General features: G+C 33.6%; 2 protein-coding genes across 2 annotated transcripts; both read right to left on the bottom strand.

Moving 5' to 3' along the window:
• Positions 1–2492: 2492 nt before the first annotated feature.
• Positions 2493–7936, bottom strand: LOC119636254 (polyadenylate-binding protein). Its single transcript, XM_038031554.1, has 4 exons — positions 7832–7936; positions 6994–7325; positions 2872–4413; positions 2493–2801 (listed from the first exon to the last, which is right to left on the bottom strand). Exons 2-4 carry the CDS (start codon positions 7184–7186, stop codon positions 2548–2550), a joined length of 1989 nt encoding a protein of 662 aa, XP_037887482.1. The 5' UTR covers positions 7187–7325; positions 7832–7936; the 3' UTR covers positions 2493–2547.
• A 2213-nt stretch (positions 7937–10149) lies between these two features.
• Positions 10150–16804, bottom strand: LOC119636813 (dynein regulatory complex protein 10-like). The gene is made up of 5 exons (XM_038032454.1): positions 16619–16804; positions 16274–16544; positions 16061–16196; positions 15181–15330; positions 10150–10501 (listed from the first exon to the last, which is right to left on the bottom strand). The coding sequence occupies exons 1-5, from the start codon at positions 16802–16804 to the stop codon at positions 10150–10152; spliced, it is 1095 nt and encodes a 364-aa protein (XP_037888382.1).
• Between the last annotated feature and the right edge of the window lie 4084 nt (positions 16805–20888).

Raw genomic sequence — 20888 nt, forward strand, 5'->3', positions numbered from 1 at the left:
AAAATTGTATAAAACTATTCAGGAGACGTACAAGGGGGGATGAATGCTTACCGTGGTAAATCGTATTGATCACATTGTTTATTTTTGAAGGCGTGTATTTATGATATGGGCCAAATAACGTGATCTTCCCCAGCATAAAATTCCCGAGAATCCCATCATCGAGCTTTTAGTAAAGTTTTTCTAAGAAGATGTCGTCATATCCCAATTTCATACTATAGATTTGCGTCCAAAAAACCCCTCTAGTGATCACTCATTTACTTCTCTTTTAAATTGCCAAAATTCAAAGTTCGCTCATTTACTTCTCTTTTCTTCTATTTTCAAAGATTAAAGTCTTAAAGTAGCAGCTGAGGCTATCGGCTTTGTTGAGTTATTAGTCGAGATCCTTAGCTTATTGGGTGGTTAAGTAGAAAAACCAATTGCACAGCAGTTCACCTTAAGCAATGTGCACGTGCGCTTTATAATAGCGCGCTCGAAAGCGCTCCTGGAGCTTTATAAACTCGAAATTGCGACCCCTTTTTATGGTTTCAATCTGACGGCAAATCCTTTGAAAAGTACTCGTCCCTACAGTCCACCAATCCGGGAAATAAAATATTTTTGGTCTTGAGGTGTGGCAAACTCTACGCTCTCTGCTTTTTTTTTGTTGCGATTGCTGAACGCTAGCCATCTGAAGATGGGATCTATCTGCCTTAAACAACTCGCAATGAAAATAGAGCTTAATAATTTTTATAATAAATCTGCCCCATTTTGCATCCATAATTAAAAACCTTTCCATCTTCTCTTTCGACTTTCTTTTTTCGTTTTTATTTGAAAATATTTACTTTTTTGTAGTTTTCAGATAATAAAGAAGAGATGAATACATAAGTATGCATTATATTGAGATAAAATATTTTATTTATAGAACTAATAAGTAAGTAATAGTCTGGGAGAAAGAATACTAATAAAACAACTCAATGTTGAATAATAAAAAATAATGATAAACAGAGAAATAAGTTCAGAAAAATTATGGAAATTAAAATCCCAAAATATGCTATATATATATATATATATATATATATATATGTATTCTTTTTAGGATGTTCTTAGGGATTTGTTTTTCTCAACAACTATTAATGTATAAAAAATTAACAGAAAAAATACATTTTTAAAAAAAATATACCGCTTGCTCGAGGTGGTGGTGGTGGTGTTTGCTTGAAGCAGTTTGCGATCATTTCCACTTAAAATTGTGGGTACGGCAATTTTTTTTTTTTTTTAATTTTTGCAAAATTTTTTACTGATTTTTTTTTATTTTGTATTTTTTTTTTTTTTTTTTTAATTAATTTTTTTTGATTTTGTCTATATATTTGTTACTTTTTTTTTTCAACTAACTAATAATACCTGACAGGCCCTGACAGATACTACTAGAAAATTCATTTTTTTTATGGTTTTGCTGTTTTTTTTTTTTTTTTTTTTTTTTTTTTACAATAGTTTTTACATTTTCTTTAAATCCTTGTTTAAAGTAGCAAATCTTCAAATATAATTTTTTGCTTATTTCCATTTTTTGTTTCTTTAGTAATTATTGGTTTTTTTATTTAAACATTTTTCTTTGTATTTTTTTTTTCAAGTTTTTTCTATTTTTATATAATTTTTTGCAATTTTTTTAAAATTTTTCAATTTTATTAAATGTGAAATAAAAAAAAAATTAAGGTGCGCGTTTGAAACTCAAACCCAGCAAAGCAAAAAGCAGACAACTGAAATAATAATAAATGACAAAAACTAATTTTTATTCAAGGGATTAGAGAAAAAATGAATAAAGAATATGTTTAAAATTTAGTGGAGAAAATTACGTTATAGGAAAATATTATAATAATGAAAAAAAAAAAAAAAACATTGTTTTGGATACAAATCAAAACAGACAAATCCAAGGCTTCCATCACAATACGGGTAAACGTAAATTTGTGTAGAATAGTAGGCGAATATACAGCCACGCAAACGTCTCTTTTGGGTAAACACACAGACTTCTCTCCACTTGACTTTATGGGAAAATACAGACTTTCCAATTTCAATTATTTGTTTTTCCTCATTAAGTTTGACTGATCGAATAATTGTTTGTTTGATTAGTAGGATCGGTTGCTTGATTGAAGAGTTAAAACACAGGGAAAGACGAGAGGAGCGGCTTTGCGTGAAATTTTCTTTAAATTATGTTGGACGACAGCTTTGGCATTTTTTTGAGTGGTTTGCGAGAGCTAAAACACAAAAAATTCGAAAAAAATAAAAAACTGAAAAAAGCAACCAAACAACAAGACAAAAGTTAGGAAAAAAAATTTTGTCAGTAAAGAAAACTAAAAAATTTATGATTTTTTTAATGTATGTATAGGTGAGTGTTGTTTTTGCTGACTTTCTTTCTTCGCTTCGTTATATATTAATTTTTGCTGAGCTCAAGTGTTTTGTTTTGTTTTGTTTCTATTATTTAATTCTTTTCTACTAAACTTTTTCTTTTAGTTGCTGGATGTTGCTGTTGCTATTATTATCTGTTATTATTTTTTAGTTTCTTTAAAGTTTTTCCTTTGTTTAGGTTGTAGTCTCAGTAACGCGGTGCATATGCAAAACGGCCACAGCTTCTTCAACTTTGGCTTTTAAGGCTTCCTGATCTTCAATCATATGTAAAAGTTCAGAATTTTCTATTTCTAACAACATGCCAGTGATTTTTCCCGCCATATTAGGATGGGCAAGTTCAATGATGGGATATAAGCGTTCTCCCAAAATCTGTTTTTGTTCTTGGGGATTGGCATTAGCCAACATTGAAGCCAGAAGCTTTTCTGGTCCTGTAAGTAATAAAGTGAATTATCGGTTGGTTATAATTCCCATCCAAAGAAATAAAGTGAAAAAACTTACCTTTCTGGTGCTGTTGTTTAACCGGTGGTGGTGCCTGTACTTGTTGCACAGGTGGATTACGCACATTAGTTGTGTATTTATAGTTGGCTGGGCGCTGCTGAGCGGCAGCGGCAGCCGCAGCAGCAGCAGCAGGCATTGGTGCGCCAGCCATAGGCATATTGGCAGCTGGTATGGTTTGTTGACCCGTAATGGCCCGAGCGCCAGTGCCACGCATAGTATTAGCAGCAGCGGCTGCAGCATGAGCGCCCTGCACAGCTGGGGCTTGGCCACGAGCAGCTGCGGCAGCCGCAGCAGCGGCTGCGTTTGGAGGACGATATTGCGATGTACCGGTTGCAGCCATGGCAGCATTTTGGAAGCCACCGGCTGTAGCAGCGGCTGCACTCTGGGCAACACCTTGAACGCCTGCTGCTGCTCGCGGTACTTGTGCAGCCCACCGTGGTGTATTTCGCATGGCAGTCGGTACCTGAGGGCCGAAAAATCTTTGACCAGGACCCATTGTTGGAACGAAGAAATTGCCAGGAGTATTAGGCTGGAACATTTGTCCAATTTGTTGCATACGCATACCAGCCATGTGGCGCATGTATTGAGAAGCTAAATGAGCTTTACGATCCTCTTTACGTTGGGCTAATGCTACATATAAAGGCTTCGATCCTACGACACGTCCATTCATTTCAGTAACAGCACAGGTGGCTTCATGTGGTGCTACAAAACATACAAAACCAAAACCCTTGGAGCGGCCGTCTTCGTCGGTCATTACCTTAGCTGAAGTGATCGTGCCAAACAAGGAAAATTCCTTGCGCAAGCGTTCATCGTCGATGGTATCATCGAGATTCTTAACATAAAGGTTGACGCCGTAGACAGACTCCTGACGTTTCTTCTTCAATTCTTCAAATTTACGTTTCAACTCTTGTTGACGTTCAGCCTTCTTTTGAGCTCGAGCCACGTACAAAGCCTTGCCGTCGCCCATATCTTTACCATTAAGCGCCTCAACAGCAGCTTCGGCCGCCTCCGTAGTTTCAAAGGCAACAAAACCAAAGCACTTACTCTTACCATCATCCTTGATCATGACCTTGTAGCTGGTTATTTTGCCATAGGGGTCAAACATTTCTTTCAGTTTTTCGTCGTCAACATCGTCACCGAAGTTTTTCACATATACATTGGTAAATAATTTAGCTTTTTCACCCAAGTCCTTCTCACGTTCCTTACGTGGTATGAATTTACCGACATATACCTTTTTGCCGTTTAACAGCATACCATTAACTTTTTCAATCGCATTATTGGCTGCCTCTTCAGTTTCAAAATGTACAAAACCGTAGCCCTTAGAGGTGCCTTTATCATCAGTTGCCACTTTGCAGCTTAAAATGTTACCGAAAGCGGAAAACGTATCGTAAATGGCTTTGTTATCAATAGTCTTGTCCAAATTCTTAATGAAAACATTTCCGATGCCTGAACGACGTAACGAGGGATCACGTTGCGACCACATGATGCGTATCGGTTTATTGCGAAGTAAATCAAAATTCATAGTATCTAAGGCGCGTTCGGCTAAAATTTTCGTAAGAAAAAAAAAAAAAAAAACAAAAAGTCGTACTAATTAAAAAAGTGCGTAGTTTTCAATATGTAAAATTATTACTCCTTTTATTTTTCCTTACTTAAGTAATCACTAATTTAAGTATCGTTTAAAAGCTTAACTACATTGGCTCCCAATGTACCGGAAATATCTGCGGGCTATAATTGTTTGTTACTTTTCTACTTCTGTTACTTTCATTGTCAAAGCAACACGGTAAGTCAAGTATAATACTCTAGCAACAATTAATCTTAGCTGGTTAAGGCAAATAAACGATTTAACCAACCAATGGGTTTGAAGTTGCTTTAAAATTTCTAAGATTGAAGAGAGGAGTTTTTAAAACGTTAGCCGGTTTAAGAAAACAGCAACGGGAAGCATTTTTAATACTAATAACGACTCTCCTCTTACGATAACAGTAAGAGAACTGTCTTTTAAAAGAACAGTAACAGTCTTCTGAGAGAATATTAAAAATATTGTTTTGAAAAACTCTAGCAAGCTCTTCTGAAACGCTGAAAATAACAAAAGTGACAACAGAAAGACCGACCACTGTGCGTGTAAAATGTTGTTTCCATTTGTTAAAACCTTAACCCGTGCCGGTTAACAATATGAACATTTAACAAACAGAATTAAGTGGTTTTTAAAGTAAAAAAAGATAAAGTATAAGAAAACTTAATCATAGTGAGCGGGCGGCGTTTTCAGAAGGAATCACGACCCCAAAATTCTTGAAAGCCTTGTGACTTTTCTACTTCTGTTACTTTTTTAATACATCAAAGCAACACGGTAAGTTAAGCCTTAGGAGTTATTTTCTAGCAACCATTAATCTTAGGCGATTAAAGTAAGCGAACAGTTTAATCAACCAATGGGTGTTAGTTGCCTTGTTTACATAGTTTTTGAAATGAAAAATATATTGTTTAACTTTTTGTTGAATAAAATTGGGTTCCATTTTAAATGCAGATTAAAATAAAATATTTCACATGTTCCAATCCACACTAGACCTATGTTTTGAAAGTCAATTTTCTTTGTATCTGTGTCCAACTCCAAGCTAACCACATTCTTATTAATAATTAGAGTGAAACGTACATGCACACACGACTAGATGCGCATATGTAAGTCAACGTGTTCGTGAACCGCAGAGATATATAAAACGTGACAAATATATATATGACATATGACGAAACGCGAAAATTTAATGCAAGCAATTTCTAACGAAAAACAAGCGACAATGAGGGCAACTCGGAAAGCCATTCGTATTTTCATATATATGCCCGTCCGCTGCATAGAAGAAACTTTCAGTTGCAGTTCTCGTAAACAAGGAAGGTGATCTCTTTTTCATCTTGCAGTTTCTAAAAAAGTAGCATACCTATATTTCCAGTTATGTATATAATATAAGGTCTGAAACATTTCATATTTTTAATGTTAGGTAAAAAACGAAATTCTGACACCGCTTAACACTATTTTGCTTGCCCACGAAAACTTTTTCTTACATCCCAATTTCCACACTGTCACACTGTGCGTCCTTTTCTAATTGTTCTGTTAAATTATGCCCTTCAACGGAATTACTTTGCTTGGTTGCTACTTATTATGAATTTTGTTTGACAATTTCTCTTCTCTTGTTGTCATCGATCCTTTACAAAAATATTATTTCTTTTGATTAATAATGAACATCGATACATTTAAAGAATAAAGGAAAAGTAACTGAATCATAGAAAGAACCTTCCACAATCCATTGAAATTATACAAACAAATTGGTGTCCAAGCTGTATACGCCCATATATATATTACAAATAACTTAACAGTGAAGCGAAGCTAGTAAGTAATCCTACATCGACATGAACTTTTAAAGATTAAAAAGGTGCTTAGAAACATGCAGGCTTTTTTCAATAATGTAAATGAGTGTTGTTGCAATGTATTATTTCATTTGAACTACTAAAATCCTATATAAATACTTTTCAGAAATTTCTTAAATTTATTAGTACAAATTTAGGGGAACAGAAATCGAAATGAAAACGTTCCTAATTGATCATCATATGTTTCCAAGTTTAAAGATTGACTACGTGTACGTGTATATATATATAAAAATGTATTGGTTCTCCATAAAATTAGAAATGAAGCATAGGAACCGCAGTGTTGTTCGCTCTTTTCTGACTTTTTATACTCGAAAATTTGCAAAAACAGATTTCTAATCACCGACTAAACTAATTAATAGCAGCAAATATTGTATTACTTCACTTGGAGTAAGAAAAAAAAATTATCAAAAATATCATATTCTGCTCGCAGAACGGGAGGTTTTGTATAATTAAACAACAAGTATAAAGCACAGCTTTATATTCAACAATGTCACTTTTGCAGTGATGACTAACACACACACATACACACGCAAACACGCAGGCATATACCCCTTACTACTTTTACGGAAATGAATCATAAGCTACAGCGCGTAACAAAAGAAAAGTACTAACAAGAATGTTTGTATATCGAATGTATGCACACAGGCAAGAAGAACAATATTAAATTAAGATTCGATTAAGAAATTTCCAGTTATTTATATTCGTACTTACCATCGGCCGGTTGTTGAAAATTAACATAAGCATATCCCAGTGAACGACGCGTAATAACATCTCGGCAGACTCGAATAGACAGTACAGGGCCAGCATTGGAGAATTTTTCAAATAAACCAGCTTCATTGATATCTTGATGAAGATCGCCCACATAAAGTGAGGCCATTTGATAATTAGGTCCACCGGAATTCATGGTCTCGATGTTGAAGTGGCGATTAAATTTATGGACAGAGAGCAAAAGCAAATCAAGCAAAAGATTTGTGTATTTCTCCTTGCTTTCTTTTAAGAAATTGATTGAAAAATCTCTACACAAAGGAAAAACTTAAAAGAAACTGTAAAGAAACAAAAGAGAAAATACGAATTATAATTAAAGAGAGCAAAAAATTGAAAGACAATGTGCTAAACAAGAAAAAAATAGATCTGGCAACTCCACTACAAAAATGAACGTTATCTCGTAGCAAAAAAAAAATGGTGTCTCAAATTAAACATTTCCTACGAAGACATTACATTTTCATAATGTGCACATGGTTCATGCTTAATTACAATCTTAAAGAGCGATATTCTATACTTTTTCGAGCTACGAAATTATCAATTTCTTTCGAAAACACCCATTAACTGCAAGATAATTCGTCATCAAAAATATGTCCGTTTGCAAAAATTCTTTTTCCCTTTCAACCACATTTACATTCCATTATACCTATTCATTTACTCGTTTGCTGCTAATCACGCCGTACCACGTTTTCACATTTTTTCTTGATCTCATTAAAAAGGAAAATTTTTCCTAGCTTCCCTAACCAAGCCAAATGAACATTAATATTAAATATATGTATAGACTTACATTTTTTAACACTCGCTCGATTTTTGCTACTTTTTACAATTTTTTTGTTGTTTTTTTATATTTTTTTAATTTTTTTTTGGTTTTTTTTATATATATTTTTTTTTTTTTAATTCACAAAATAAATGTGATGCCGTGTACTCAAATCACGGACTTCCTTCTCGCTCAAAATTCAAAAAAGCACTAAAATAAATGGGAAATGGAAAAAGTCGCCAGCAAAGCAAAATTTTACTCTCAATAAAACCTTAACTCTCAAAAAAGAGAATAAGAATACAAAGCCAAGCAAATCTTGCTCTCAAAAAACGAAAACAATAAAAAGATATCAGTAAGAACACACAGCAAATAAAATCTTACTCTCTAAAAAGACCTCCATTAGAACGCACACCACGCGCAGCAAATGAAATTTTGCTCTCACAAACTCAGCTCGAATGAAAGCTGCAGCTTTAAAATATTTGCAATTTCACAAGAGAAAAAGTGAAATAACAATAGCGACTATTATTCATCATCTCCCTTTAATTGCTGTGCAAAGAAGTTGCAGTATTACCTTTACAAAATAATTTTATGTTTTACAATAAATGCAACAATTCTACCAGCGTTATTTTAATCACTGCGTAAGTAAAGCAAAGCAAAGTCAATTTTACGCCCACAATTGAATTTTGTTTTATGCGTTAGCAAATTCAGTAATTTGGAATTTTTAAATTTTTATGTTTCATATAAAAAAATAACCTATTAAGAATAGAATATTTCTTAATAGGTTATAACCTATTCTTAATAGGTTATTTATTTACTGCTGACTTTTTTAAAATTTTTTTACATAAAAATTAAAAATATCTTCTTATTCATATTTTTTTTTTAATTGAATTTGTAATGAAATTATGACAAAATGGCGAACTAATAAAAATTGAATTTTACGAAATGAGAATATTGAGATTATAGAAAATTCTCTTTTCTTCTAACTCACGCATAGGTAAATTTTGGTTTCTTGATTTTACAGTAATTAATGAAGAAAAATTTTGTCAATTTTTTGAAATGTTTTCTCTACAAGACGTAGAAAAAATTAATATAACAGTGGTGGTCAGCGAATTTTTATCATTAACTAATCGAATCCCTAAGGTAGGCAACAGAATTATACTTTTTATGTACACCTTGAAATTTTGGTTGACGTAACAAACGCGGAAGTCCGACATAAGGGCAAGAAATACCACGCAAATGAGAATCCAAGCGTCCGCGTACCTCTACCTTTACAATTCACTTGGAAGGAAAAAGAAAATTCTTTTTCAACATGCGACAAATAGTTACTCGTTTAAAGACGTAGCTGGTTAAAAGCGTCTAGTCATTTTTGCCATCATATTTTCCCCTCAGATGTAGAGAAAAAAAAAAGAGGACATACTTACCTTCTACAAACGGAAGATATTTGGTGTAAAACTCATAGATACGTTCCGGATGATATTATATATGCCGAGTACTTGCAATCGCCGAAATATGCAACGAAGTACTAAATAGACCTTTTCCGGATGAATTTGACAAAAAGGCTTAAGAATTTTTTTTTTTTTATATTTTTATATTTTTGATATTTTCAAGCAATCCATATAACGAAATAATTCATAGAATTTATAATTCACATTCAATATTGGATTTTTAGGTTATTTTTTTTGTTTTTTGTTTTTAGCTGTTGTGAATAGACACGCACACGCGCACAAACACACACAGCTACTGGTCGAAAGGGAAACGTCGCGATTCTCGCTGCAATTTGAAATTGTTTTGCTATTTTTTTCAACAAAAATACATCAAATATTACTTCAGCCACACGACCGCACGCACAAATGTTTAAAATGTTATATTTTTCAAAATTCGATACGATTCAAAAAAAAAAAAAAAGGCAAACCAACAATATTGAGATATTATATATTTTAGGTCCACACAATCAAAATGCGAAACGATTTTTGAAATTAGAATGCAAAACAGACATTTTTGGGTCTCAAAATCAAAAAAAGGCGAACAAAAAAAATATTTTACTTTTTTTTGGTTTGATTGCGAGAATTATATTTTATTGTTTTTTACAAACATGCAGAACGAAAACTACAATTTTCCTCACAAACTGAAAACTAAACAAAAATCCATTTGACAATTTCTTCAATGATAATGTGAAAATTTCAAAAAAAAAAAAAACGGGCAAGTAGTTTTCAATATGAAATCATTGAAGAGTAGATTTTCCTTTGTCGTTGCAAGTAACTTGGCAAAGTAAATTCTATTTCTCATTGCAGGACCAATCCGTAGTAAACTAAAATGTTTTTTTTTTTCTTTTACTTTTTCATTCTTTTTTATTTCTTTCCCTTTCGCCTAGCAGCACCCTTTCCCCTCTTTTGTAATTGTTTTTCCAGACGTTTCTTCGCTTTGCGATATTTACGATAAAAACGCTGTATAATACGCGCGGCACGATTCATTATGAAGAATGCGAGTTTTTTCTCCTGTTGTTCCCGCTCCTCCTGCTCCTTTTGAACGACAGCAACCTCATATTCGGCTTCCTTTTCACGAAAAATGATCATGAATTCATCAAATATTTTTTTCTGTTTAGCATATTCCTCCTCCAAAACGATTTTCTCACGCATTTTATCACCGATAGATTGATCAAATTTCTTGATTAATGCCTCAAGTTGTAGCAACAACTTATTTCTGCAAAGAAAACAAATACATTTTGCATCAATTTTATTGGTTTTACTTTGATTACAGAAAACATTTCTTAAGTTCAGTTAGCCTAAAGGTTTTGTTTTCGTAGAGGCGATCCGTCTCGGTTGCCTCAGTTGCACAGGCAACTTGAAACGAATTACTTCAATTTGTTATTGCTGTTCGCTTACGCGTTCACTTGACGATATTTTTGATCACTTGAATTATAGAATAATCGAAAAGGTTCTATAAATATTCGAATCAATGTTTTAATGTGTATAACATATAGTTAAGCCAGAATGCCTGAATATACTACATATCACTAAAATAAAATCAAAAATTCGACCCTATAAGTTGAACATAAGAAAACAAGGGGGACAAATGGACGGATACCCTTAGATAAAGTACAACAAAGATGGGCCTACATCACAAGTCATTCTGAATGTTACATATATCCGCACACCCTTAATAGACCCTATATCAAAAGTGGTGTTGGGTGTTGTTTACTTCTTTGTAGGTAATATGTACACGAAACTTATCAAACTGAGGTCATAGTAATAATGCATTCAAAAAACTAAGCAAGAAAGCCGTCATTGTCTTCGGAAGGTAGGTTATAAGCTGTTCGCCTCCAACAGCTTCATACCCACTACCAAGGAATACGAATGCTTAGGATTTGCGTTTTGTTCTCTTCTGTTTTTTATACCAAAATATGTACATCAGGGACTCTTGTCTTTTATCGTTAAATACCTTAAGATGGTTAGTTTGAGTTTGACCTTTGGGCTGTGGGGAACTGTGCAAATACATTTGAGAAGAGTGTTTAAAAGTGCAATTAAAAAATTAGCCTCATGTCTACAATATATATTAACTTTAACCTGTTTACTCATAGACATACATATATGTATCTATAAGACTTGATCCACATATTTCCAAGGTCAGCGAATAGGGTATTTTTTGACACGCCCATATTTAATAAAATAGTTTTTATATCCATCGCAGAAGGATGGGTTGAGGGTATGTGTATTCATTTTCTCAAAATATTCTTGATCGTAATCAAATTTTTGAATAGACCATGCATGTCTGTATGTGTGATTTTCGTCGTAAGTGTTTGTCTGATGAGAGAAAATGAAAATATCGGTTTCCAATTTACAAAAAAAACCGTTTGCTTTTGAGAAAAAGACAAATCGATGCAGGTTAGCATCCCAAAGTTATAAGAGGACACGCCCACAGTAAAATATAACATATATATATATATGAACGTAACTCCGTTTTTCTAACCAAACATATTTGGGCTTTTGCGTATTGCTTACAAATTATGAAAAATCGAAATCCGAAATTTTCCACATGTACTTTACGAAAAATTCTACTATTTAGTTGCAAAAATGGAAAAAATCGGTCAGGTCCACACAAAGTTCCAAGCGGTTACATATTATTTTTTTTCTTACTTTTTTGAGATTTTACCCTTACTATCGATCATAAGGTAAGCAAGATAGAATGTTTAAAACTGTTTTGTATATTTCTCAAATGAAGATACATTGTCTGCCGAAAGATGGGTTAAGCCGGAAAAGAATGTGATAGGCATCGCGATTATTTTTTTCTTAATAATACCAGCGATATGGATATAAAATAAAAGGGCTTGAAAAGTAGAATGCTACGAGGTAAGTATGATTAGTCCGAAATAATTCAGGACATGGTGGATACATTTTTTCTTTAAAAGTCGAAGATGAATTTTATTCCATTCATTTTTTTATGAGGCTAAAGGATTTAATGGTGATCTGTCTTCAAGATTCAGGCCCAGCCGAAGATAACTCTCTTACCTGTTAAATATCAAGCCGATATCGGTTACAAAGCAATTATTGATAAAAAAGTATAGACATGTAGGCCTTAAGTGTCAGGAATAAAGGGTCTTTGAAAACTTGCGAAAGCGTTAAGAAAACCTACGCATTGCTTTATACTAGAAATGCAGAAAATTGTAATGGCATCGCACTTTTGGACGACCACAATTAAATTAAATTGTTATATTGGGTCATTAATTTCATGGTTCATGGAAAGTGAACTTAAATAAAACACGTTCCTCCATTTTCCAATATATCGCTTGGAGGAGTTTCCCATTATCTGCCTAACATACATAGTTGCGCAGCGTACAGAAATTGTTAAAAGTCAGCTACGTTTCGAGCATGTGGGATAAAGCTTTTCTAATAAAATATTACAAATTAAACCTCTTTTTTGAAAACCTTGGGGCCCAAGCTCAACTTCGTGATACTGATAATGACTTCGTGAACAAAGATTGTTCCCCTTTCACGAAGCAAAAACACATTTAGTGTTCCCAAAGGACTTTTACATATATTCAAGAAATACTGGGTAGCGTAACTTTTGGACTGAAGATCAAAAGAGTCAATTTTGAACATGAAAATGGCATTGCAGTTACCATCAGTGGAAAAGGTTGGAAAAACATGGTAACTGATTTTATGTGGCAAAAGTTAAATGAGTTCAACTTGACCGATATGTGGCTTCTACAAAATGATGCAACATGTCATGTGTTTTGTGAAAAAATCGCGTAATCTCCGGAAGTGTCAATGTGAGCCGGTCGCACAACGCAGACTAGCTGCCAGATAGGAGATTGAGGTTACCAGAAATCAAAGGCTGAAGTGAACTTTCAAGCTAAGGGTTTTCTGCCTGTGACTGTGATAATATGGGACTCATAGCAGTAGGATTCGTTATAAAAACGAAGAGGATTGATGCCGACATCATGACTGACTGCAAACTCACCAGTATGTTTATATCCAATGCCACCTGGTGGTAGAGGAACCATCAAACTTGTGCGGATATATGCAACATACAGAATGACTTGAGTTATAGATCTACCTCTATTATACTTTGTCTGAGCGTGTCCGTCCGTCCGTCCGCCCGTCCGTCCGTCTTGTTTTCTTGTGTTCAACCTACGCACAACCTGCCTGCAAGTTTTCAAATGTTTTGATGAAATTTCGTTTGCACAAGTGTATTGGCTAAGGACCACATTTTCGACTACTTCGCATAAAATGCCTTATTTTGAAAGGTAATTGTATGAATAAATGTATTAAGCGAATTGGTGTAAGGGTTTATAATGACGCGGCATGACCTACTATAATATTTTTCCTTGTTTTTGCTTGGTTATATGTATTGTATCGATCGATTCACAATCACTTTCTGAATGATTTTCAAGTTTATGTTTTCGTCAATCTGTCTGTCAACCCATATAACGTTGGAACATCGTTACATGAAAAAATATTTTTATTTTCAGAATTTCAATGCAAAAGTGCTTGAGTAATAGCAATTAGGCGTTCTAAGTTGGTATGAAAAATTTAGATCGGATAATTTTTTGATCCCGCTGCCATATAACTACAAGAACTGAATCTTTATATGATAAAAAGTATAGTTTTCAAGATTGCATGGTGGTGGTGAAAATTACTCCATAGCAATAACTCAACATAGAAATTAACCTTATTTGGACCACGTTCAACTATTTTTTGGATCCCACTTTATAAAAGCTTTTGTAAGGCAAAAGTGATAACTTGTGATGACAATTGGTTTATAAAAGTATTTTGATATAAAACTTAGCTATATCAAGTGTGGATCAAGTCGCTCTATTTTTTGGACACCATCGCAATCAAGGTTAGCCACGACATGTTAAGCCGACCCGTATACCAAAAAGGGCCTATTTTTAATATTTTACGATGAACATTTGTCCATAAGAGTAATTTGACATAAAAATTAATTGGATAAAATTTGAACCATACAGATCAATTTTTTGGACGCCATTCCATATGAGATTCCTACGAATAGTAAGTCCTTTGGCAAAAAGATTTAATTTTTAATATTTTATGATGAAAACTGGTACGCTATAGCAGTACAGCAGAAAATTTTAACCATGTGGAATTTGAATTACGTAGGCCTATTCTTTAGCCCTCACCCTCTTTATGAGCTCTCATGAAAAGCAAGTTTATAAATATTTAATAATTTTTTTAAATAAAAATTAAAGGTTCTTAGTGCTTGATGGATCTAGAAGCCTAAGGAAAGACGATTGACATTTACCGATCCGCATATACTCACTATCTCCATAAATTTTATAATCACTGCTGGGTAATGGGACTATGCATGAAAAGGTTGCCATTCCGGTGCCAAATTAAGAAAGAGCTACACTTCCAGTTGCCACAAAATAATTCTGGAAAAATTCCTCCACCATAGCCTCAAGTAATATAATTCAATATCAACTCTTTTTTTTTTTTTTTGAAACGGAAGAGAGATCTATTAAAGCCATATGTGGTGGATATATAATCTATGTAATTACTTTAGTTATTGATCTTTTACTATGTTGCTTTCAATGAAAATGTAACAAGTATGCGAAACCATTGTTAAGATATACGATTGGAAATACAGCGCATCTTGAGATCCATCTTTCAATTAGTCACAGACAACTATACTTCGACTTTCACTAGTCTTTCAAACATTCAAACCTCTCGAAGAACCCCTCTTGTTATGCAATAGCATAGCAATCTTTAAAGGGTCTCAAGTTTTAGAAGTTGGAAACCATTGATATTATATTTAAAAAGAGATTAGGACGATACTTTTCCATATATTGATCATCAGTTTCATGGAAATTATTTTCCGATTGCCTAAAAAGAACGATTTAAAGCATTGGTGAATCAACTTACTTTTCAGCTCTGGCATTTTTCTCTTGTCTTATATTATCGTTAACAAGCTTTTCATAGTTGACTTTTGTCATTCGCAGCTCCTCTTCCAATTCGCGACGTCTAGCAACGCTAGCTGTGTAAATATGACGCACACTGCGGCTTGTCTTTGCCCTGTAAGTAACGGTTCATGTTTTCTTATACGAACTAATTATATATTTATAACCTACACCATTTGTGGTACAGGGTATATTAAGTTAGTGCGGACGTGTGCAACAAGCAGAAGAGGTCAAGGTAGACCAGCCTCTTAGCATACTGATCGATTCAGAATCATAATCTGAATTGCCCTAAGTCTGACTGTCCATCTATCCGTGTGATGTCTGTTCACTTAAATTTGTGTTCAATCTACAGATTTTGGTACAGACAGTGGTACAGTGACGCATCGATCGACTTTTTCGATCACTTCTCATATAATGCCATATTTTAAAAACTCGTTATATAGAAAATTACAATTTTCAAAATCTCTTGAGAAAAGTAGCTAAGTAGTAATATTTCGGCATTCTAGATGGGTGTGAAAACCTTGGACCGGCTGGGGTAATTTTTTTAAAACTCCATTCATGTAACAAACCTTGAAGCTCCTCTGACAAAGAGATCTTCATCTTCAATGCTTCAAGATAAAAAGTTAACTGTAGCAAAATCTGAGCCTATTTTTTGGAACCTAATCAGAATTTCCACGAAAATTGAGCTTTTGTAGGACAGAAAAAGAAGAAGTTTTAATATGTGATAATGATGGTACACAATAGTGATTCTATATAAAATTAAGAATGGTGTTAGACTATGTGGTGTAGGATGATGAAAGTTCGGCCTCGCCCAATTATAATATTCTTGCTTGTTTTTAGCTTACATTTCTTCTTTAATACGTTGATCGTTAAGGGCTTTTTTCAAGGCCATATTTTGTTCGTGCGATTTAATGACACTCTCTTTGGCTGCCAACTTCCAGCGTAAATTGATTCTTTGACTTTTGAGTTGATGTTTAAACTCTGTTCGCAAAAAAAAAAAAAAAAAAATTCGAATTAATTAAATTTGCGCAAATTTGCGAAAGTTAAGTAATAAATACCTTCGATGTTCTTTTTAAATTTTTCATTCTCGTGAAAAATCTCATGAATCTTTTTTTCCTTCTTTAATTCCTCTACAGCCGACTTATTGAGACGTTGTTCAGTTATCCAACGCAGCAACTTGAAAGCTTTCAGCAATGAGACATCGTTGTCGTCCAGCTCATCCATCCAGCCGGGTAATAACTCCAAAATATTTGTGTTTATGTGAAAAAAATCGATGATTTTTATTAAACGATAGTCAAGATAGCTTGAAGTTTCGTCCTTGCTGTCTTGCTTCAAGTTTTTGTTAAGGAATAAATTAATCCATTTGCGTGCATATATGTATATATGTATTACGTTTATCTTACCCTCTCATTTATATAATCCTCGATTAATTTCAAACAATGCGAGTACTTTGTGTTATCCAATACTTTTCTTAATATGCACGGCCTCTCAAGTAGTCGGGGCAGTATTAAGGATATCTTTAATTTCTCGATCGAGTCGCTTAATATAGTTAGAACACTATTCATTTGTACTGTACGTTCAGCCGACATACCTGTTGCATTATTTTTTATTTTTTTTTATTTATTTTTTTTTTTAGAAGAGACCTTTGCGTATTAGTAGACGATGGTCTAAATTTGCCACGAATACTTACCAGTTTTCTCAGCACTATCCTCTGAATCGATTCGTATTTTTGGCTTTTTCAGTTTTGCTTTTGGATCCATAACAGTTTTAATTTCGCACATATTCTGCGCCATTTTGTTGCCTTTCTTTGAATTTCAGATGAACACTAAGTAAATAGTTTTGCAAAATTTTCAATCTTTCGATATTGTCGTGAAGTATAGACGGATGCTTTCAACCAAACGAAAAAAAAAAAGATGAAATATATCTCAATCCAAAATATATATAAAAAAATGAAGTAAAATATTATGAAATAATCCGTTTCGGTTACTAAGCACAATTATCTGATATGTAGGGTAGAGCCATCTGTTATTATTACTTTTAAGGCAATTACGGCGCATGAATTTTTACTTTCAATTTACTTCCTTCACAATGACGCATTTTAGTGCACTGAACGCGATTTAAAAAACTAAATTAAAAAAAAAAAAAAACAAAAAAAAAAAAGGAGCAGTTGGTGTGATCTAAACTGGGCGGTAGAAAAATTTCATTTTTCATTTACATAGAGATGAAAAAAAAATCAACCACCACAGATAGATTATTTGAAAGCACCGTTTGGTCGGTTGCCTTCTGAGATTCATTCACGAAAAATCGAACGGTTTTCGCAGGCCTCTCTCGTAGTCAGCTCCACACAATTAACGCAACTCTACACAGAGAGCGAAGCCAAAGTCCAGATTATACGCTAAATGCGTTGGTACTTCTTAGCCAAGATAAGTGAACTTCATAATGAACGGCATTAGAAGCCGCCGTTATCTGTCAGAAAAGTTACCTATCACCGTCTAGCATCATCTAGCGTAACAGATCGTATTAAAACTGTCAGACTAGAACATTACCACTTTCGCTTAGCACAGTGGACCATGCTAAAATCCACTGTTCACAATCAACCGTACTAGAGTTACCTAGCGGAGTTGACCTCTTTCAGATTCACCATTATCTAATAAAATAGTCTATATTGGAATCGTCACCTATCAGCAGCAGAGTCGCATTCGAATCTGAGGTTACCTCGCAAAAGAGAATTAGAAATAACGAAATTAGAATATAACGTCATTTACCAAGAGACACTGTATTAAAATTCAGCGTCGCTTAACGGAATAAAACGAAATATTAGAATCATTTTTCCCCGTTAACCCAATAGATTTCCCCGTTAGACAATCTGTTCGCTCTATTTATTTCTCTATACCTTATGTGAAAGTAATAGAATTTTTTGCTGTCAATTATAAGATGTAATGTAGGATAAGGATCAAAGATAAGTAATAATTATTAAAGGTAAGTTCATTACACATAACCATCATTACCATAATAATTGATTGCCTATAAGTCTGCTTGCGGCACGATAAAGATGTAAATAACGTAGTATAAAATATCGTACAATATAAGACATAAGGCCATGATTTAAATGTGATCAGAATTTATCACAATTATGTAACGCTTTCTTAGACAGTTTAAGACTACAAGAATTAAAAGAATAATTTTGATATGAAGTGGTAGCGAGTTCAACAACTTTACGGCCTTGATGATATCAAGTATTTTCAGGCAGGTAGGGTGAAATTTATCTTCATTTTCTTAGGTAAATATCTTGGTATTCGGGTTCGTATAAGCTTGTGCAGAAGACGCAGATATCTCATTTTAAGGTATGTCGAAAGTTCAGAACCCAAAATCGGTAGCGAGTACTGCAATACACACACACACTGCATACCTAGGTCAATTATTGACGGCGAACTGCAATATTTGGCTGGAAGCGTAATCTAATTTATCATATACACATGCTCCGTACGATATAAGCGGCACAACAAGACATTTAATTAATCTCAATTTGATGAAGATGGGAACGTGAAATAAGCAGAGCCATAGTTTTCTTAAAATGTTGTGAATACACACAACTGTGTAATTTACATGTCCTTCTCTGGTCAAGTGTGAGTTGAGTTTAAAATCAAGATTTGTGACCGCACTAACAAGCTCAATATATCTTCACCAAAACATTTTAATGCGTGGTAAAGAATAGAAATCATATCGTGTGGGCGCAATTATTATGGCTTCGGTTTACCTGAAAGATATTAGCGACACTTAGCGAACTATAGCTGAAATAGTTTATAGCCAAGTAAGCTTCACTCAAACACCCGGCACCTAATTGTAAGCCCATTACCCACATGCTTAAAACGCGAGTTCAATCTTCACCTGTGAATCTCAACTAACAACTTAGATGCCAACTAACAACTTAGTTCAATCATCCCTCAGTTTCATATTGATCAAGAATGCATAGTTATATGTGTATGTTACGGTAACTGAACATGTTACAAGTTAGGTGAATATGAATTACCTTCGAAGGTAAGCACTGAAAACTATAAAATATTTTCGTTCAATTCTTTCAGTGAACGAAAGCGCTTTCGAAAGCGCTTATACCAAGTTTTATATGAAAATTATCTATGGATTTTAAGTAGCAGATTTCCGTCCACTATGGCAAGGTCAACCCAACCTTTAACAGCAAAGTGGCTATCAGCTAAACATAGTTGTGTCATATTTTGGAATTTTGTATAAATTTAGCAAACAAGAAAATTACATTCGGCTTTGGTCAAACCAACGTTATCCAACGTAACGATAACAACAATATGGTCCAGGCTGGAGAAATTGACTGTGGGACGATCCATATATTATACGTATAAAGTCTTATCGTTGCATATGTTACAATTTATTTATTTGGATAATAAGTGAAAACATCATTTTTTTTGTTTTTTACTTTTGAAAATCGAGATATTCTCGGTTATGTAGTGTTACACACTACGCGTGCTTATCGCAAACATTGCATAGAAAGGTGTATGCATATTACGCGAAATTCTCTACGAATCTCACAAGCTTCCTTCCGTGTATTGAAACAGGTAACAACATTATAGTCAGGCAAGGCCGGCCGGTAGATATCTTACATCACTTCGCCTTCACCCGTTTTGCTAATAATACAGCAAAAGTTACGTATTATTTGCATGCAAAGGCATACTTTTCATGAAATCCCGCACAGTGGAGAGTGCCTTAAATATCACATGGCAAGATTCAAATTTAAAAAACTTCATTTACTTACCAAAAAATGTATTATTTTTTAATTTCCATCAGAAAAAACTAGTAATTGGACGTCCACTTCATTCATGATAACTCTCACCCTCTCTCTCTTTTCGTGATAATTCTTACATACGTTAATGTCGAAATAGTAGATCGATACGATCCAAATTGCTTACCATTAATTCTTTTGGCATATCACTTGCACAGTTTTCATTGTAAAATATTAAAAATTGAACCTTTTTCTGAAGGGCTCTTAGTATTTACGAGAAATCTCACATGGAAAATTATATGGAGTTCTTAGCCAATTTACATCGGCAGATGTCAAACGGACAGACAAGTTTAGATCGATTCCGAAAATAATGCTGAATCGATCGATATAATAATAAGCGAATCTATCTTGAGTCCTTCTAACTGTTACGTACATCCGCACCAAATTAATATACCACAAGTGGTGTAGACCGCGACTAAAAAAAGGTAAATCCAAGTTGTACTTTACTTGTCCGATTAAACAATAATTATGCGCCAAGAAATTTATTTTTTGAATTTTTTGTCCACATTTATTTCTTTTTAAGCATTTATGTATATTTTGATAGTAATTAATGTATTTTATTTTTATACAGCTACAATATAAACAGCTACACACTAGATTTTCGTTTAAAACACATAAAATTTTACTGACTGTTAGAAGTGTTAAAGCAAATAAAACCTAAACAAATGTATTCCGTTTAATTAAATATTTAAATTAATTAATAATAATTATCTATAATTTATCCAGTTAAATGACAAAAAAGAAATTAAATATAAATTCAGAATTAACGTATACCTGCCAAAATATTTAAAAATAATTTTTTTTTTGCTTTTTTTTTTTTGCCAAACAATTAACATTTCTTTAAATTTTGTAAATATATTTTA

The sequence above is a fragment of the Glossina fuscipes genome, unplaced genomic scaffold (assembly GCF_014805625.2).
Source record: "Glossina fuscipes isolate IAEA_lab_2018 unplaced genomic scaffold, Yale_Gfus_2 28, whole genome shotgun sequence".
Taxonomy (NCBI): Eukaryota; Metazoa; Arthropoda; class Insecta; order Diptera; family Glossinidae; genus Glossina; species Glossina fuscipes.

Coding starts and splice junctions, on each gene's coding strand:
- LOC119636254 (XM_038031554.1), bottom strand. CDS start 7,186: ATGAATTCCGGTGGACCTAATTATCAAATGGCCTCACTTTATGTGGGC. Junction 4,414..6,993: donor TTTTCAACAACCGGCCGATG/GTAAGTACGAAT, acceptor CGAAAATTTTAG/CCGAACGCGCCTTAGATACT. Junction 2,802..2,871: donor TAAACAACAGCACCAGAAAG/GTAAGTTTTTTC, acceptor TATTACTTACAG/GACCAGAAAAGCTTCTGGCT.
- LOC119636813 (XM_038032454.1), bottom strand. CDS start 16,804: ATGTCGGCTGAACGTACAGTACAAATGAATAGTGTTCTAACTATATTA. Junction 15,331..16,060: donor CAACGTATTAAAGAAGAAAT/GTAAGCTAAAAA, acceptor CGTTACTTACAG/GGCAAAGACAAGCCGCAGTG. Junction 10,502..15,180: donor AAAAATGCCAGAGCTGAAAA/GTAAGTTGATTC, acceptor TTTTCTTTGCAG/AAATAAGTTGTTGCTACAAC.